The sequence below is a fragment of the Triturus cristatus genome, chromosome 3_2, assembly GCF_964204655.1.
Source record: "Triturus cristatus chromosome 3_2, aTriCri1.1, whole genome shotgun sequence".
Classification (NCBI taxonomy): domain Eukaryota; kingdom Metazoa; phylum Chordata; class Amphibia; order Caudata; family Salamandridae; genus Triturus; species Triturus cristatus.
This window is the reverse complement of record NC_140584.1, coordinates 745,827,357-745,842,950: the sequence shown is the minus strand read 5'-3', so window position 1 is coordinate 745,842,950 and position 15,594 is coordinate 745,827,357. Positions and strand designations below refer to the sequence as shown.

General features: G+C 45.4%; 1 protein-coding gene across 4 annotated transcripts in view; it reads left to right on the top strand.

Annotated features, from left to right (window-relative positions):
* Positions 1-15,594, top strand: part of LOC146858039 (asparagine synthetase domain-containing protein 1-like) — a 119,144-nt gene that overhangs the window by 61,696 nt on the left and 41,854 nt on the right. For 3 of the 4 annotated variants that reach the window (XM_085648816.1, XM_085648818.1, XM_085648817.1), the window contains exons 4-5: positions 4,624-4,699; positions 4,949-6,543. In XM_085648816.1, the coding sequence (XP_085504942.1) occupies positions 5,053-6,543 (1,491 nt within the window). In that variant the 5' untranslated portion in view covers positions 4,624-4,699; positions 4,949-5,052. The remainder of the gene's footprint in view (positions 1-4,623; positions 4,700-4,948; positions 6,544-15,594) is intronic. The other variant, XM_085648819.1, reaches the window with a different exon arrangement.

Below are 15,594 nucleotides of genomic sequence, written 5' to 3'. Positions count from 1 at the left end.
TTCCTTTCTCTGCTCTTTTCTCCATGTTTTGTTTTTTCTTCCTTCTTCTTCTTTGTTCCTTCCTCCGTTCTTCTCCTTTCTCAAATTCTCATTTTCTTCCTTTAGCTTTTCTTGTGTCCTTTCTCTTTTTCTTTCGTTATCCCTCTGTTCTTTTTGTATCTTCTCTCCTTCCTCTCTTCACTGATTGATACCTCTCTCTGCCTTAAATATTGTGCCATCAGCGAATAATAATAGTAAATCCCTAAACACCGCACACTGACTATCGTCTACTACCAGTAGCGTCTTTAGAAGTGCGTTCAAAATTAATGCTATCCTCATTCTGTGTTGTAGACGAACTGATCTCGGGAACACTCAGCTTGGATCACATGATGTGAGAAAGTGGCTCTGTATATACTGTCCCCAAATAGGTACAGGGTGTACAGAGTTCACAGTCCCCAGAGGTTTGGCAAAGGCTAAAGTTAGATATAACCTTACTCTCTAAAGTGGTAGCTTGGTCAAGAAGTATGGCAGTATCAGAGGACAGTGTAAAGCATTTGTTGTACACACTCAGTCAGCAAATGGTCTCACACACTCAATAACTGAACTCTAGGCCAATGGTTTATATATAAAAAATATGCTTGTTTTATTTTAGAACCAACAATAGGTATTAAAATATACTTTCTCAGAATGAGATGCTTTATATAAATACTTTTGCAATATGCAATTGACTTTTGTAAACAGTTACAAGTGGTTGCAATAGGCAACACAATTTTAAACACAATAATGCATTGAGTTCAATGGAAGTTTCAAGTTATTTGCAACAGATTACTTTTAGGATTACTTTTGGAATTCCAGGACTGGACCCTAGATTCAGTCCTAGGTCAGTACTTAGATTCAAGTGATAACAGTTGACTTAACTACTGTGATGATTTTTAGACAATATTTTGCTGTTTTAAAAGTTGACACTTCGAAAATATTTAATAGAAAATAGTCAATGATTCCCTATGGAAGAAACTTCAAGTTGCAGGTATAGTATGTTCTCGTTACTTTTGTAATCCAGTACTGGGTACCTCGACTCAGTACTGGGACCTTTATTCAAAACAGGTAAGCAATTACATTTTCAGAAGTTATACGATTTTTAAAGAATATTTAAAGTTTGCAGAAATTGACACTTAGAAGAAATTTCACAGAAAAAGAGTCAATGATTTCCTATGGGAGAAAATTGGGTTACTGGTAAGTACAGTTGTAAGTATTTTTCAGAGTCAGTGCTGGGCACCAAGATCCAGCACTGGGAGCTCACCTAAGAGCAGGTGAGTATTTTCGTTTTCGTTACTCGGCTGATTTTTGGTGAATATTTTAAGATTTGAAAAGTCTAGTCAAGAAATTTCAGGAAAAAGCCAGTCATTGTTACCCTATGAAGAAAATTGAGTTATCGGTTTAAAGGTAAGTACTCGACTGGCAGAGTAGAGGTTCTGGGCATAGACTCAGGGGTCCCCCAGGGTCAGGAAGGTACAGTTGGTTCACCCTCAGCGGCACTAGGGCGGACGGGTGCAGAGAGAGTTAGGTCCAGTGTTATCCTCTGAGGGATAGGGGGGCCTTGGTTGGTGGCTGCTGACTAGCAGGCCACGCGGCTGTGGGAGCTGGGCTCCTTGTCACTTACTCAGGGCAAGTGGGGAAGTAGGTAGATGTAGAGGTTGCACTGCCAGGGCCACTCGGGTGGCTGGGTGCAGGGTGCTTTTGAGCCTTCGGGCGCTTAAGAGCCTTCGGGCGCTTAATTGATTTCAATGGGAAATCTCCGGTTTAGAAAAAGACTGCAAGCTCGGGGACGAGGATTCTTCAGGTGCCACCACCACTCGAGAGGTAAGTTAGGTAGTTGGAGGATTGGTAGGTACCCCGGAATTGGGCACAGGGGCCCGCGGGGCGCCGGGGTGCCTTTTGGTGTCGGGAAATCTAACCCTCTGTTGATCGCGGTTGGGGGGCACCTTGTTCTGAGGCTGCAGGCTTCTTCAGGTGTGTCGAGGGAGGTCCTTGGGTGCCGGACTCGGGGTCACAGTCGCCGTGGGGTCGTCCTCGTGGTCTTTGTTCACTCCGGCACAGGCCAGGCTTGGCTGGTGCAGAGTGTGCTGGGTTCGCGGTTCCGGGCTGCTTCCAGGGACTTGAAGTAGATTTTGAGTAGAGCCTCTACTCATGGGAGTCCCAGGGGCTTAGAGTCAAAAGGTAGCCAGGTCCTCCGGGGTTTGTGAGGTTGCTGGCCACAAGAGATGCGGGGTTGGAGCAGGAGCAGGTTCTAGGGTCGCCAGGTCAGTAGGGCTGGGGCCAAAGCAGTTTGTGTCTTCCTCTTCTTAGCAGCTGCAGGGCAGGTCTTCTTTCTTCTAGCTCTTCTTCGGATTTTGGAATCTGGAATCTGGGGAAGGGAGGTTCAGGGTGCCCCTAAATACTAGATGTAGGGGCGTTTCAGGTAGGTGAATGAAGGGCAGGGTCCAATGGGTCCCTGTCCTGGGGTGGGTACACCCCCTATCCTGCCTCTCTCCTGTGGGAGGGGGGCAGTAGCCTAGTCCTGATAGGGTAGGGCTTCCCATCTTCAAGATGGCGAGAGCCCGGAGATGTGCTTCACCTCGCCTCCCCCACCTGAGGGGTGGGGTTGTCAGGCAGGCACATCCCCTGTCCTTATTTGGGGTTTCCGGCCAAGCTTCCCACCAGAGTGGGGGGGTTGCAGTGGCCTGGGGAAGCTCACAGAGGCGGCATGCCTTTGAAGCTTCCCCCTGCCCATCCTGGGGGAGGAGATTTAGCACCTCGCCCAGGATGTGCATTCTTGCAGGTCCAGGAGAGCAGGGGCTCTCCTACCCAGGGGTCCAGCAACATGTCTGCTGTGTGGCAGCCTCAGAACAGACGTGGATTGTAGGTTAGGTTTTATGGGGTGCTTGGTACATTAAATTCCACACTGGCATCAGTGCAGGTTTAATGTGCTGAGAAGTTTGATACCAAACTTCTCAGTCTTCAGTGTTGCCATTATGGTGCTGTGGAGTTCGTGTTTGACGAGCTCTCAGCACCATGTACTCTTAAATGGCAGCACTGCACTTACAGTGCCCAGGAATGGACCTGGGTACTTTAGGGGCACAGGGCTCCTGCTCCTGTGCCCACACCATTGGCATAGGGCACCCAGCTAGAGTGGTGGCTGATATATGCCATGGCAGTGTAGGTGATGGGCATGGCACACAGGGATGTGTGCCATGTCGACTCTTTGTTTTGTCTTGCACCCAGACACCCAGCCTGCACGGGCAGTGTGTGTGTGTAAGGGTACAGGGCCTCTAAGGGTGGCACAATGAGTGCTGCAGTCCTTAGAGGCCTTCCCTGGTCACAAGGCCCTGGGTACCTAGGGTACCATTTACCAGGGGCTGACATGTGGCCAGGGTTTGCCAAATTGGATTTTGTGTTTTTAGGGAAGGAACATAGGCCCTGGGTACCTGATTGGCAGGAGTCCAGGGCACACTCAGTCAAAGTACATTCAGCAATTCAGCAAAAAGTGGGGGTACACCATGCAAGAAAGATGGCACTTACTCACACATGATGCCTGTCCTCGTCTCCCTCCAGTGGCTTTCCATTGATGCTAGATGCATTTATAAATCAGCAAGCAACACGTCATATGACCTTAACCACTAACTCCCTTCATTACCTGGCAGAACAAAATGCAGTTTCTTGAAGTCATACGTCACTCCATCATATTGAAACACTACTGTTGAAAACCTCCTGCTCTAAGCAGGTGGTAAGTATGAGGTCAGGTACTGGATGAGGGCGAAGCGAAGGGTTGTGAAAAAGAAGATTGGGGGGGGGGGGGCATAACAAATACCTCCACTTGAAACAGCACAAATCTTCGTCAGGGACGGGAACAGAGACGCAAGTGATTTTATTGGGCGGAAATCCAAGTGCAGGTACACAGGCCCACTTATGATTAGGAGAAGTAAAATTCTGTAGGGAAGTGCTGCTCCGTCCAACTCGTAATCTTGTATGATCTCTGCGTAGAGGGCTCTGACGCTTTATAGGCATGGTTGACAGTAATGAAAGAATGCAAAATAAAATAATAGTAGATGGGGCTTAGCTGCTTTCAGTTGCTATCTAACTCTAAACCGAGTAGATGAGGTCTACGATCAGGTCCTATTTTAGGGACAGAGCTGGTGTTTAGGGTAGTGCATCTGGCGTTCGCTGCTAAAATGGGCTGAGGGACTTGCTACTGTGGAGTACTTTTAGCCTTGTGGTCTCAAGGTTTGAGACAAGACTTAGAGGCCAAAAAGTCTCAATGACTTAAAACGCCTTGTATTATGAGAGGTATGAAACAATAAATAAATCTTGAGACACTATTTCAGAGCTGAATAGAACATTCTGATCATTACCTGCCTCTCCTCTCTCCAGGCCTTTCTTCTGTTAATCTCCATATTTCCGATTAGAATTGAATATGGCTGGAGACTTTCTCAGCCAATCAAACAAGATTGGTGAGGTTTTCTGATAGTGAAATTTAGGTCTTCAAGGATGTCTATTTCTTCTTTAAAAACGACAAAAGTCATAGAAAATTACATGCTTATGATAAGACATAAGTTAATTTCAAAGTCAATTTTTATTATCTAACCAGCCATTTTTATCTCTTTGCAGAAAGTTTATACCCAGCAGCCCAACAGCAACATATTTTTTCTTGCCAATAGGACCGCAACTCTGAGTGAATGCAAAAGTAAGTTTATTATTTAAGCATTAAGTTTGGCAGACTGTTAGGACACACATTATTCACTTCGTTTAAATGTAGCATGTTTTAAACTAACATTTAGATTAGCATTATGGACCATAGTTTTAAAATTACATATATAGTGACAAAAGATTGATAAGGCTATTCCTGCAACTTATGTGCGGAACCGAATATATATCTTAACTAGCGGAAGTAAAGGCTGATTTAGATGACTGGTTGTTTTTCTCTCTCCTATAGAAACATTAGATAATCTAAAGGCTGCACACCAGAAAAAAGAAGACGCGGAGAGGACCAACACCAAATAATGACAATACTTTTGTGTTTGTAAGTTTGAATTAGCAATGTGTGGAATTTGTTGCATCATAGACTTGTCACTTCAGCATGACTTTAAAAATCTTCTGACAGAATCGGCAACTAGACACCTCAAAAGAAGAGGGCCCAGCTGCAGCCATCACTTGACAAAGAATGTGTCCAGCCATGGATACCACTGCTTGTTCTCTGGGCATGTTCTTCATTTGAGAGGACAACTGACTAAACAGCCTGTACAAGATGACAATGACAACGTTTTCCTTTGGAATGGGGAGGTGTTTGGAGGTGTTAACGTGGGAGACATGGATAATGACACTCAAATTATGTTTCATCATCTTACCTCCTGCAATAGTGAGTCTGATATTCTGACACTCCTCTCCTCTGTTCGTGGTCCATGGTCTTTTATTTATTATCAGGCATCCATCCATAGCTTGTGGTTTGGCAGAGATTTTATGGGTCGTCGTAGTCTGCTGTGGCAATTCAGTGATAACCTAAAAGAAGCCATTTGTCTCACCTCTGTAAAAGCACTATGTTCCGAATTTGAAAATCAATGGAAGGAGGTTCCTGCCTCTGGAATATTCCGAGTTGATCTTACGGAAAGTGTGTCTTCAAAAGCTGTTACTTTATACTGGTATCCATGGAGATTGAAGTATGCAGAGTATTTGACAAAAGAGAATTTGACAAAAGAGATGATTTTCAGAGATGATTTATCTACTATTTCTAAAGATTTGCCAACATTTGTTCACTTATGTCTGAATACATCTGAACTGTGCCTCACAGCCCCCATTGCCCCAATCAATAGAACAATCCCTGGAGTTTCAACTGCACCATCTCATGCTATTTGCCCTAGTGATACAGCTTCGATGGAAAATCTTCAAATCTGCCTTGATGAGCACAGGAAAGTGATAGCCCATCAGCTTATCGATGTTTTAAGTGAAGCAGTAAGGAAACGTGTTTTATGCCTCCAAAGAGATGCAAATCCAACTTTAATGGATGATGCAACTTCTGAAAGAAAAGCCAATGTTGCAATATTATTTTCTGGAGGCATTGATTCTATGGTCCTTGCAGCATTGTCAGATTTCTATGTTCCTTTGGAGGAGCCTATTGATCTACTCAACGTGGCATTCATGATGAAACCACTAAACCAACCAAAAGGTTCAATCCACAAGTGTAATAAAAAGAACAAAAAGGAAGTTTCCTCTTCTCCAGAAGAAACCATGACACATGGTACTAAAGACAGTGCTTACCAAGTGTCTTCCTTCGATGTGCCTGATCGAATCACAGGATGGGCAGGTTTGAAAGAACTTGAAGCTCTCAATCCTTCTCGAACTTGGAATTTTATAGAAATTAACGTCACCGGGGAAGAGCTGAAAGAAATGAGAGAAGAACACATTAGCCACTTGGTGCTTCCCTTGTGCACTGTCCTTGATGATAGCATTGGTTGTGCAGTGTGGTTTGCTTCCAGAGGAATTGGCATAAAGACCAATCATGGAGAGCCCATATTTTATACTAGTGTTGCAAAGGTGAGTACAGCTTATTTTTATGTTCCTCGCTTGTATGCCCAGTTACTGGCCTTAATCTAAAAACCTTGTTTATGCATGTGACTTTCTTCCCAAGAACAGATTGCTAGCTAACCTATGTTAGCCTCACTGAGATTCTTATGTTTTAAATTATTTTTTCCAAAATTGTACATTTAAAAAGTACATTGACCTGGTTTCTAATTTTATTTTACTAATTCACCAGTTCAACATGCAACTATATATATCTATATTTGCTTAACCAAGAAATAAGCACTCACGGGGGTGGATGTAGTCGTTGTTTATTCACAACGCATGCAAACGCACCTCAGACGCGCTTCAGCTGACGCCTTCGCCAATGTTGCATTGGCGTGGCAAATTTAAATCACACCATTTACTCGAAATAGAAAATGGACCTAGAAATATCCCACTACAAAGGTTCCGCCATCTTAACTTATACTACGTGATTATGTATGATGATGCTCTGAATGAGCATTGGATTAATTTAAAATACAATGATATCTGAACATCATATGCGAGATATGGAATATTCCACATCTCATTAGTGTTCCAGAACCTAAGAGAGCAGCAATTCATTCTATCATAAATTGCGATGATTACATGTAAAATACATTTAGCTCATGCTTTCAGCTGTATATCAACAAACATTCCATATTCTCAATTCTTAGCCACTATTTACAAATCATGTATTCAAACCCATCAGAAATGCATGCATTGACATCTGATCAATCTCTAACATTATATTCAATTTCCAAGGTGGACTGCTAGTTCCTTCCCAAAGGCAAAGGTGGCCAGGAGCGTTGGGCTATGTAGATGTCTGTGTGATTTGTGTTCATAGTATTAATGTGTGTGTGTGTCTGTCTTTTTGTTGCAAAATGGAATCAGGACTCTTTAGCCTTGCAGGATGTGCCTCAGTGAAATTCAACATTTCAATTGAATGATCAGCCCATTCACTACTCTGAACTTTAATGTAATATTTGCTGCATAAAGTCACTAAGCAACAGGCCTGGAATCAGCTGCTCTTTGCTGCAATTTCTAAGGAGCAGGGGGATAAGATAAGCATATCTGGAATACCAAGGTTGATAGAAAAAAATGTGTTAAAGTATCCAAAAGTTAACACAGCATCCTTGCTTTATAGAACAATCCCTGAATAATTACTTGAAATAACTATAACTAGTTAATTTCACGTTTTTTTTGTTTAAAATGTTGTGTGTTAACAAGCATTTACTCCTAACTATAACATCACTCTAACCTTTGTTTTTTTTTTTAGGTCATTGTTTTTAAAGCAAAGGTATTATCATAGCTAAACCATAAGAACGCTATTCCTATGTTAAGTAGGTCCTAACTGTAACCATACAGTGTGTATATGTATGCATGTATGTATGTGTGTGTTTACATATATATATTCACTGAAAAAAACCATAGGTTTCAGGGACGTTATAGTTAGTTGGACATTTCACTTGTACAAAACCAGAGAAATTCGGCCGTTGTAGTTAGTTGAGGTAACTATAACTTGTGCCCCTGCAATGCACTGCTGATGACGTCACATATTACATCCCTCATGACATGGTCAGTGACAACACTGATGACATCTCAAATGACATAACTGATGACATCATCCAGTGACTGTGTTTCTGTAAAGTTTAAATATGTTTTATTGAAGAATGAGTGGGTGTACGAGTGTCTATATGGATGATTTAGTAGGTGTGTGAAAGACTTTATAAGTGAGTGATTAAACGAGCCTTACTGAATGCATGAGTTAGAGACTAAACTGTGTGAATGTCTGTATCAGTCTGTTGGTGTGCATGGGTTGGTGAGTAGCTACATGAGTGTCTATATGGGTTATTGATTGGTTGTCTAAGTATCTGTATGGGTGCCTGAGTGTCTGTGTTGGTGGGTGGGGGGGTGACTCTGTGCATAGATGTGAGTGAGTCATTCACTGTGTATGGGTTTCAAGAGTGCGTCTGTGAAGGGCTGTATGGGTGGGTGAGTGTGTGTGTGTATGGGTGTGTTCGTGAGTGTTTAGGTGTCTCAGTGGTACATATGAGTAACTACATATGTGAAAGGCAGTATATGTGAGTGTTGGAGTATATTAATGACTATATGTGAGAGTGAGTGATTGGGAGTGTGCCTGTATGGATGAGTGTGTGCTTGTGTCAGTGATTGTATAAGAGAGTAAGTATGTGTTAGTATCTGTATGAATAAGTGAGGTGGTGTGTGTGTATAATTGTGTAGGTGAGTAAATGGGAGTGTGATTGATTCTTTGCATGACTGACTGTGTGAGTAACTATGGTGAGTGGCGGTGTGTGAGTGTCTGTATAGGTGTATGAGTGCATATGATAGTGCTGTATTAATAAGTGAATGCATGTACGAGTGACTGTATGGGTGAATGAGTAGATGTGTGTGTTGACCTAGGAATCATTGAGTGGGTATGTAGTAACTGGTATTGGTGTGTCTTTGGTTTCAAAAATGGTAGTTTGCATTTTAGTGGGTGTTATCAAAGGTTATATTAGCATGTGAGGAGGTGCATCAGATTATCATGTGAATTATGTCATCAGTGATGTCATTTGAGATGTCATGAGTGATGTCACTGACCAAGTCATGAGTGATGTAATATGTGATGTCATCAGCAGTGCATTGCAGGGGTGCAAGGTATAGTTACCTCAACTAACTATAACGGCCTAATTTCTCTGGTTTTGTACGAGTGAAATGTCCAACTAATTATAGCGTCCCTAAAACCTATGGTTTTTTCAGTGAATTATAAAGGTTTTTTAAATGCTAATTTCTAACTATAACGACCCTGAAACCTATGTTTTTTTTCAGTGAATTTCTAAGGTTTTTTAAATGCTAATTGCGAACTATACCTACATAGGTAGGACATATGCAGAAAGAGGAAGAAAGGTTCAGAAAGAAGCAAGAGAAATGCAGAAAGAGGCAACAGATGTCCAGAAAGACAAAGAAAGGTGCAGAAAGAAGCAAGAGATATGCAGAAAGAACCAACAAAGGTGCAAAAAGGGGCCTTGTTCCAAAGTCATCCTGTGCCCCCAACTTTTTGCTGACGGGTACTGGTGGTAACGGACTCTGACTAACCAGGCCTAGAGCCAGTGCTATGCTAAAAGACACTTAGAATACAGTGAAAACGCCTACATACTCTAGTGTACACTATGGGTTGGGGTACCCTGTGATTGGCATGACCTCCCCTGCAAGGCCCTAGTACATAATAGGGCAGAGGTATTAAAACTACCTCAAAGTCAGAGGTGCAGAAAGATGCTTCTTTAACTAGTAGTCGCGTTTGCAGAGTGGTAAAGAAATGGTGCTGGGCCGCCGACCAGCGCTAAGGAAGTCTGCTGCGTAGGACTTACAGGTAGTACCAGGAGGGCATCTTGGTCCCCAATGTCTGTCAGGAGTAAAGTGGACTTTATCCCCCATCCCATAGTCCAGGAGGCAAGTTTGCAGAGTGGTGGAGAAAGAGGGTGTGGCATCCGAAGACGTCTTGGCAATCCTACTGTGTGGGACTTACTGGAGGTAACAAGAGGAGTAGTTGGCTCCCAAGGACATCCTTAGGGGGCAACTAGCCTACCTCTTACCTCCAGTAAGCCCCACACAGTGGGATTGCTGAAAGTTGGACACCTGCAAACGCGCCTCCTGGCGCTCTCGTGGTTGGGGGATAAAGTCCCCTTTCCTCATGAGGGTCCCTGGGGGCCAACTAGCCCACGAGGTGCCTCCAGTAGGCCCCACACAGCTGGATTGCTGAGAGTGGTCCGAGGCCCAGCCCCCTTTTTACACCACTCTGCAAACATGCCTCCTGGCGCACTGCTGCTCGGGGGATAAAGTCCACTTCAGTCCTGAGGTCCTCACGCCACAAGGGAACCTCATCACCCCACCACCAGTGTGCCAAGAGGCCCGTTTGCAGAGTGGTGTAAAAAGGGATGTGGAGGTGGTGGTCCCCGGGGCTTGAGGGGGCCTGCGAGGCCCCCGCCCCATTGATTAAAAGGCCCCAGGCCTCCCCACCTCAAATATATTTAAGCCCCGGGGAGTTGGCTACCCTGCCCCCTTTTCTGGTGTTTAGGTCGCGTAGCGAGAGTTATTGGGGTAAAAGTATTTTTGGAGAAGGACTTCTGATCCCGCCCATGCTTTCAATTGGTCAATGTCCATATTTATTTAAAACCCTGCATTTCGATTGCTCTGTAGGCTTTTTGGTTACTGCCCTGTGGCTTTTCTGTGCACGCCCTTGGGACACCTGGTCTACGGCTTCCTTCAGTTTTATGGCTATTCTCTTATCTGATGGGGCGTGTTAAGGGAAGGTTCAGGGAGAGTTCAGCAAGCTGAAACTCTGTCATGCTGCCTTCATGCCTGCAGCACGCGCCACTCTGGCTCTCTGATTGGGCCTGTTGTGACGGAGCACGCGCCTGGAATAGCTCACAGAGGGGGTGAATGGGCGCCACAGAGAGAAATTCAACGTAAGGACGCGAACAGATAACCCAGGCTTTTGATAGAGGGGGCAAAGCTAAAACAATGCGCCTATTGCCTGTCTGTGTGAGATGCGCCGTCTGTTATTCCTATCTGTGTGAAAAGCACCCTCTGTTGTACCTGTATGTGAGAAGCGCCCTCTGTTGTTCCTGTCTGTGAGATGCACCCTGTTGTTCCTGTCTGTCTGTATGAGAAGCTCCCTCTGTTGTTCCTGTCTGTGTGAGAAGCGCCCTCTGTTGTTCCTGTCTGTGTGAGATGCACCCTCTGTTCCTGTCTGTGTGAGAAGCGGCCTCTGTGGTTCCTGTCTGTGTGAGAAGCGCCCTCTGTTGTTCCTGTCTGTGAGAAGCGCCCTCTGTTGTTCCTGTCTGTGTGAAAAGCGCGCTCTGTTGTTCCTGTCTGTGTGAGAAGCGGCCACTGTTGTACGTGTCTGTGTGAGATGCACCCCCTGTTGTTCCTGTCTGTGTGAGAAGCACCCTCTGTTCCTATCTGTGTGAGAAGCGCCCTCTGTTGTTTCCGTCTGTGTGAGAAGCGCCCTCTGTTGTGCCTGTCTGTGTGAGATGCACCCTCTGCTGTTCCTGTCTGTCTGTGTGAGAAGCTCCCTCTGTTGTTCCTGTCTGTCTGTGTGAGAAGCTGCCTCTGTTGTTCCTGTCTGTGTGAGAAGCACCCTCTGTTGTTACTGTCTGTGTGAGATGCACCCTCTGTTGTTCCTGTCTGTGTGAGATGCGCCGTCTGTTGGTCCTGTCTGTGTGAGATGCGTCCTCTGTTGTTCCGGTCTGTGTGAGAAGCACCCTGTGTTGTACCTGTCTGTGAGAAGCGCCCTCTGTTGTTCCTGTCTGTGTGAGGTGCACCCTCTGTTGTTCCTGTCTGTCTGTGTGAGAAGCGCCCTCTGTTGGTCCTGTCTGTGTGAGATGCGCCCTCTGTTATTCTTGTCGGTCTTTGAGAAGCACCCTCTGTTGTACCTATATGTGAGAAGCGCCCTCTGTTGGTCCTGTCTGTGTGAGATGCACCCTCTGTTGTTTCTGTCTGTGTGAGAAGCGCCCTCTGTTGGTCCTGTCTGTGTGAGAAGTGCCCTCTGTTGTTCCAGCTGTGTGAGAAGCGTCCTCTGTTGTTCCTGCTGTGTGAGAAGCGTCCTCTGTTGTTCCCGTCTGTGTGAGATGCGCACCCTGTTCCTGTCTGTGTGAGAAGCGCCCTCTGTTGTACCTGTCTGTGTGAGATGCGCCCCCTGTTGTTCCTGTCTCTGTGAGAAGCGTCCTCTGTTCCTGTCTGTGTGAGATGCGCCCCCTGTTCCTGTCTGTGTGAGAAGCGCCCTCTGTTGTACCTGTCTGTTTGAAAAGCGCCCTCTATTGTACCCGTCTGTGTGAGATGCGCCCCCTGTTATTCCTGTCTGTGTGAGAAGCGTCCTTTGTTGTTCCTGTCTGTGAGAAGCGCCCTCTGTTGTTCCTCTCTGTGTGAGATGTGCCCCCTGATCCTGTCTGTGTGAGAAGCGCCCTCTGTTGTACCTGTCTGTGTGAGATGCGCCCCCTGTTATTCCTGTCTGTGTGAGAAGCGTCCTCTGTTGTTCCTGTCTGTGAGAAGCGCCCTCTGTTGTTCCTGTCTGTGTGAGATGTGCCCCCTGATCCTGTCTGTGTGAGAGGCGCCCTCTGTTGTTCTTGTCTGTGTGAGAAGCTCCCTCTATTGTTCCTGTCTGAGCATTGGTGCAATGTCCGGAGTATCGGCTCCACGTGCAGCACGGTGTGCTCTTGGGCACCGGACTCCAAAGTCCTTTTATAAGAGTGAATTGTAACCATCGCCCACTTATGCAAATGGCCCTCGTGATTTCCTGCACCCTGAGCCATTTGTTTTTCTTTCAACCTTGGAGCCCTGCCATGACAACAGGCCGTGGGCTTTTCCTAGGCACCTCACACACAGCTCTGGCAGAGGGGAGGGTGGCCCCTCCAGGCCGCAGAACAGATTGGCTGGGATGTGTGAAATCCTCTTGGGCAGAGGGTGTCTGTCTACTGTGTGTGTTCGGTGTGTCTGCTGAGTGGATGGGTGGGTGTCTGCTGTGTGGGTGGGTGTCTGTTTATTGGGTAAGTGGGTCGGTTGGTGTCTTCTGTGTGTGGTGTGGCTGCTGTTTGGGTGGGTGTCTGCTGTATGTGTGCTCTATATGTTTTTCAGTCTGCTGTGTGTGAACAGCGCACTCTTTCAGCGTTGGGGGACCGGTCCAATGGATCCCTTGACTCCGCTCCACTGGATTTATGGATGTTCTTTAAGTCTGGTGGGTGGATGCCTGCCAGGTCGCCACTGCCCCATATGTTCTTGGTGTATACTGGCCAGAAGGGCCTGTGCTTTCCCTCGGGAGATATCTCCCCCTCCCCCCCAACCAGGAACATTAATGGGCCAGCACTCTTGAGGAAAGCCTTGGCTTGTGTAAATTACCGGTATGGCTGGATTTATAGCGCTGTGCTCCATTTTTGTCATCCTTTCTGGCCCCCTCACCCACTTAACAGCCAACCATAAACTACCACTACTGAAGTCCACATGTCTACTGAATAGCCTACCTTCTAAGAGGCTCTTGCGATATAAAAACTGTACTTTCGTTATGTTGCCAATTATTCTGTGGCGCTAAATTCCGTCAGGAAGGTAATCCTTGTTTCCCTTCACTTTCGTTCCGTTTGCTGGTTTTTATTGCTGTGTTATGTAATGCGAATGTTCACGCCTGAAAGGGAGCATGCTTTGTAGTGTAGAAGGGAATATGTTCTGCTCTTCAGGGGCCTAACTAAGATTCTGTTTTTGTGTTTTTTAGAGCAGTTGTTTAGTAACAGAGTGATCAGTACAGTATTTGCTGTAAGTGGGATTCTCATGGAAGCTTCCAGTTAGGTGTACTTCACATTTTCTGCACCGTCACCCTGCGACGTGTGCCTCGGTTTCGGAAAGAGGCTCTGCTCACTGTCTTGAGCTGGATTCTCACAGAAATTGACACCGAGTGCGTTTTTACGTGTGACGTTTCTCTTTACAAAGATAATGGTGCGCTCTGTCATCACCTGAACACAAACCCTCCTCATCTTCCTTCTTCTCACCAACCAGTGCTTAACTAGAGCTGGGTTCTACCGTAAGCACAGAAAATGTCCCGAAACCATTGTTTGGCAGTACAAAATCTAAAATAACAAAAAACTGCTATTATTTGGATGAGGTGCGCACCTCATTGCCTCCTCCACTCTGCACTATTGATAGCTGAGCCACTGGTCCAAATATACAGTAAACGCGCACTTAAAATACAATCCTAATGGCCTTTTAAGCGAGTTTCGTGAAATAGCTCCACTGGGAGAATCAGCTGTCCATTCTGGATTTGTTGGGTGCGCGGTAAACCGTGATGGTCACATGCTGATGAGCTTTGCGGGGGTCAACAGGGGGGTAAAAGACATTGTCATTTGCAACGCCATTACTTGATTAACCCGTTGTGTGCTTATGACGAGCCCAGCTCGTCATGAGGCACAGTGGAGCTGTGCTCATGACGAGCTAGGCTCGTCATAACGGTCGTGCTCCGCCCACGCGTAATTGATTCCTCGCCTGTGCGGGAGAATCAATTAGTGGGCGGAGTCTTGTCGAGCTCAGCTCGTTATGAGCACAGCTCCACTGTGCCTCATGACGAGTTGGGCTCGTCACGAGCAAAGCGCCGCCGCCGCCCCCCCCCCCCCCCCCCCCCGTCCCACGAAGGTAAAAAAAAAACAATAACATTTTCAATGCCAATAGCTCAAAACAATGTAATTGCGAGACCTATTACATTGTAAATGCTTGTTCATCTCTTTTTCTACTGATTTCTTGTGACTCGATTATCGAGTCACGAGATGGCTGCGAACACTTCCTGGTTTGGAGTATTGGCAGCCAATCAGAATGAAGTACGTGCTCGGGAGGGTTTGCGAATCCTCCTTGGTGCTCAGATATCAATATTTAAATTTTTTGAATTTCTCAGCAACTACTGAATGGATTTACACCATTTTTTTTTTTTTTAAAAGGCGCGCTCTGAACCAAGACCTACCCTTTTGCCAAATTTGGTGTAATTCCGTTCGGTAGTTCGGGCTGCAGCCTGTTTCAAAATTCCTATGGAAGTTAACATGGGGAAAACGTGTTTTGAGAACCCCCTTTTTTCTCGGCCCCATCTTGACAAATCACCGCGAAACTTTCACAACAGGAGCTGACCTAAGTGAACCATTCGTTTTGAAAATTTCGGGACGATTCGTCATATGGCGCCAAAGGTATTGGCAAAAGAGAAAACGCTTTTCCAATGGAAACTAGATCCTAACTATAACTACCTACTGGCAATCGCCAGTAGGTTATCTACCAATATATTTCGTTTTTTAACTCCTTGTACTCTTTTCGTTAAGTTTAGAATTTTTTTTTTGATTCTCTTTTTATTAAACAGCTGTGATGGTACAATGGTTGGCCATAGAACAATAAAATACAATGGTAATAAGACTCAGGACTATTTTTGCAAGTAGAGCACATGCTCTGTACATCTTTAGGTAGAAAGAAGATCCGCGTCCAGCTCCGCTCTACGCAGTTCGACTATATTTAGAATTTTGAATA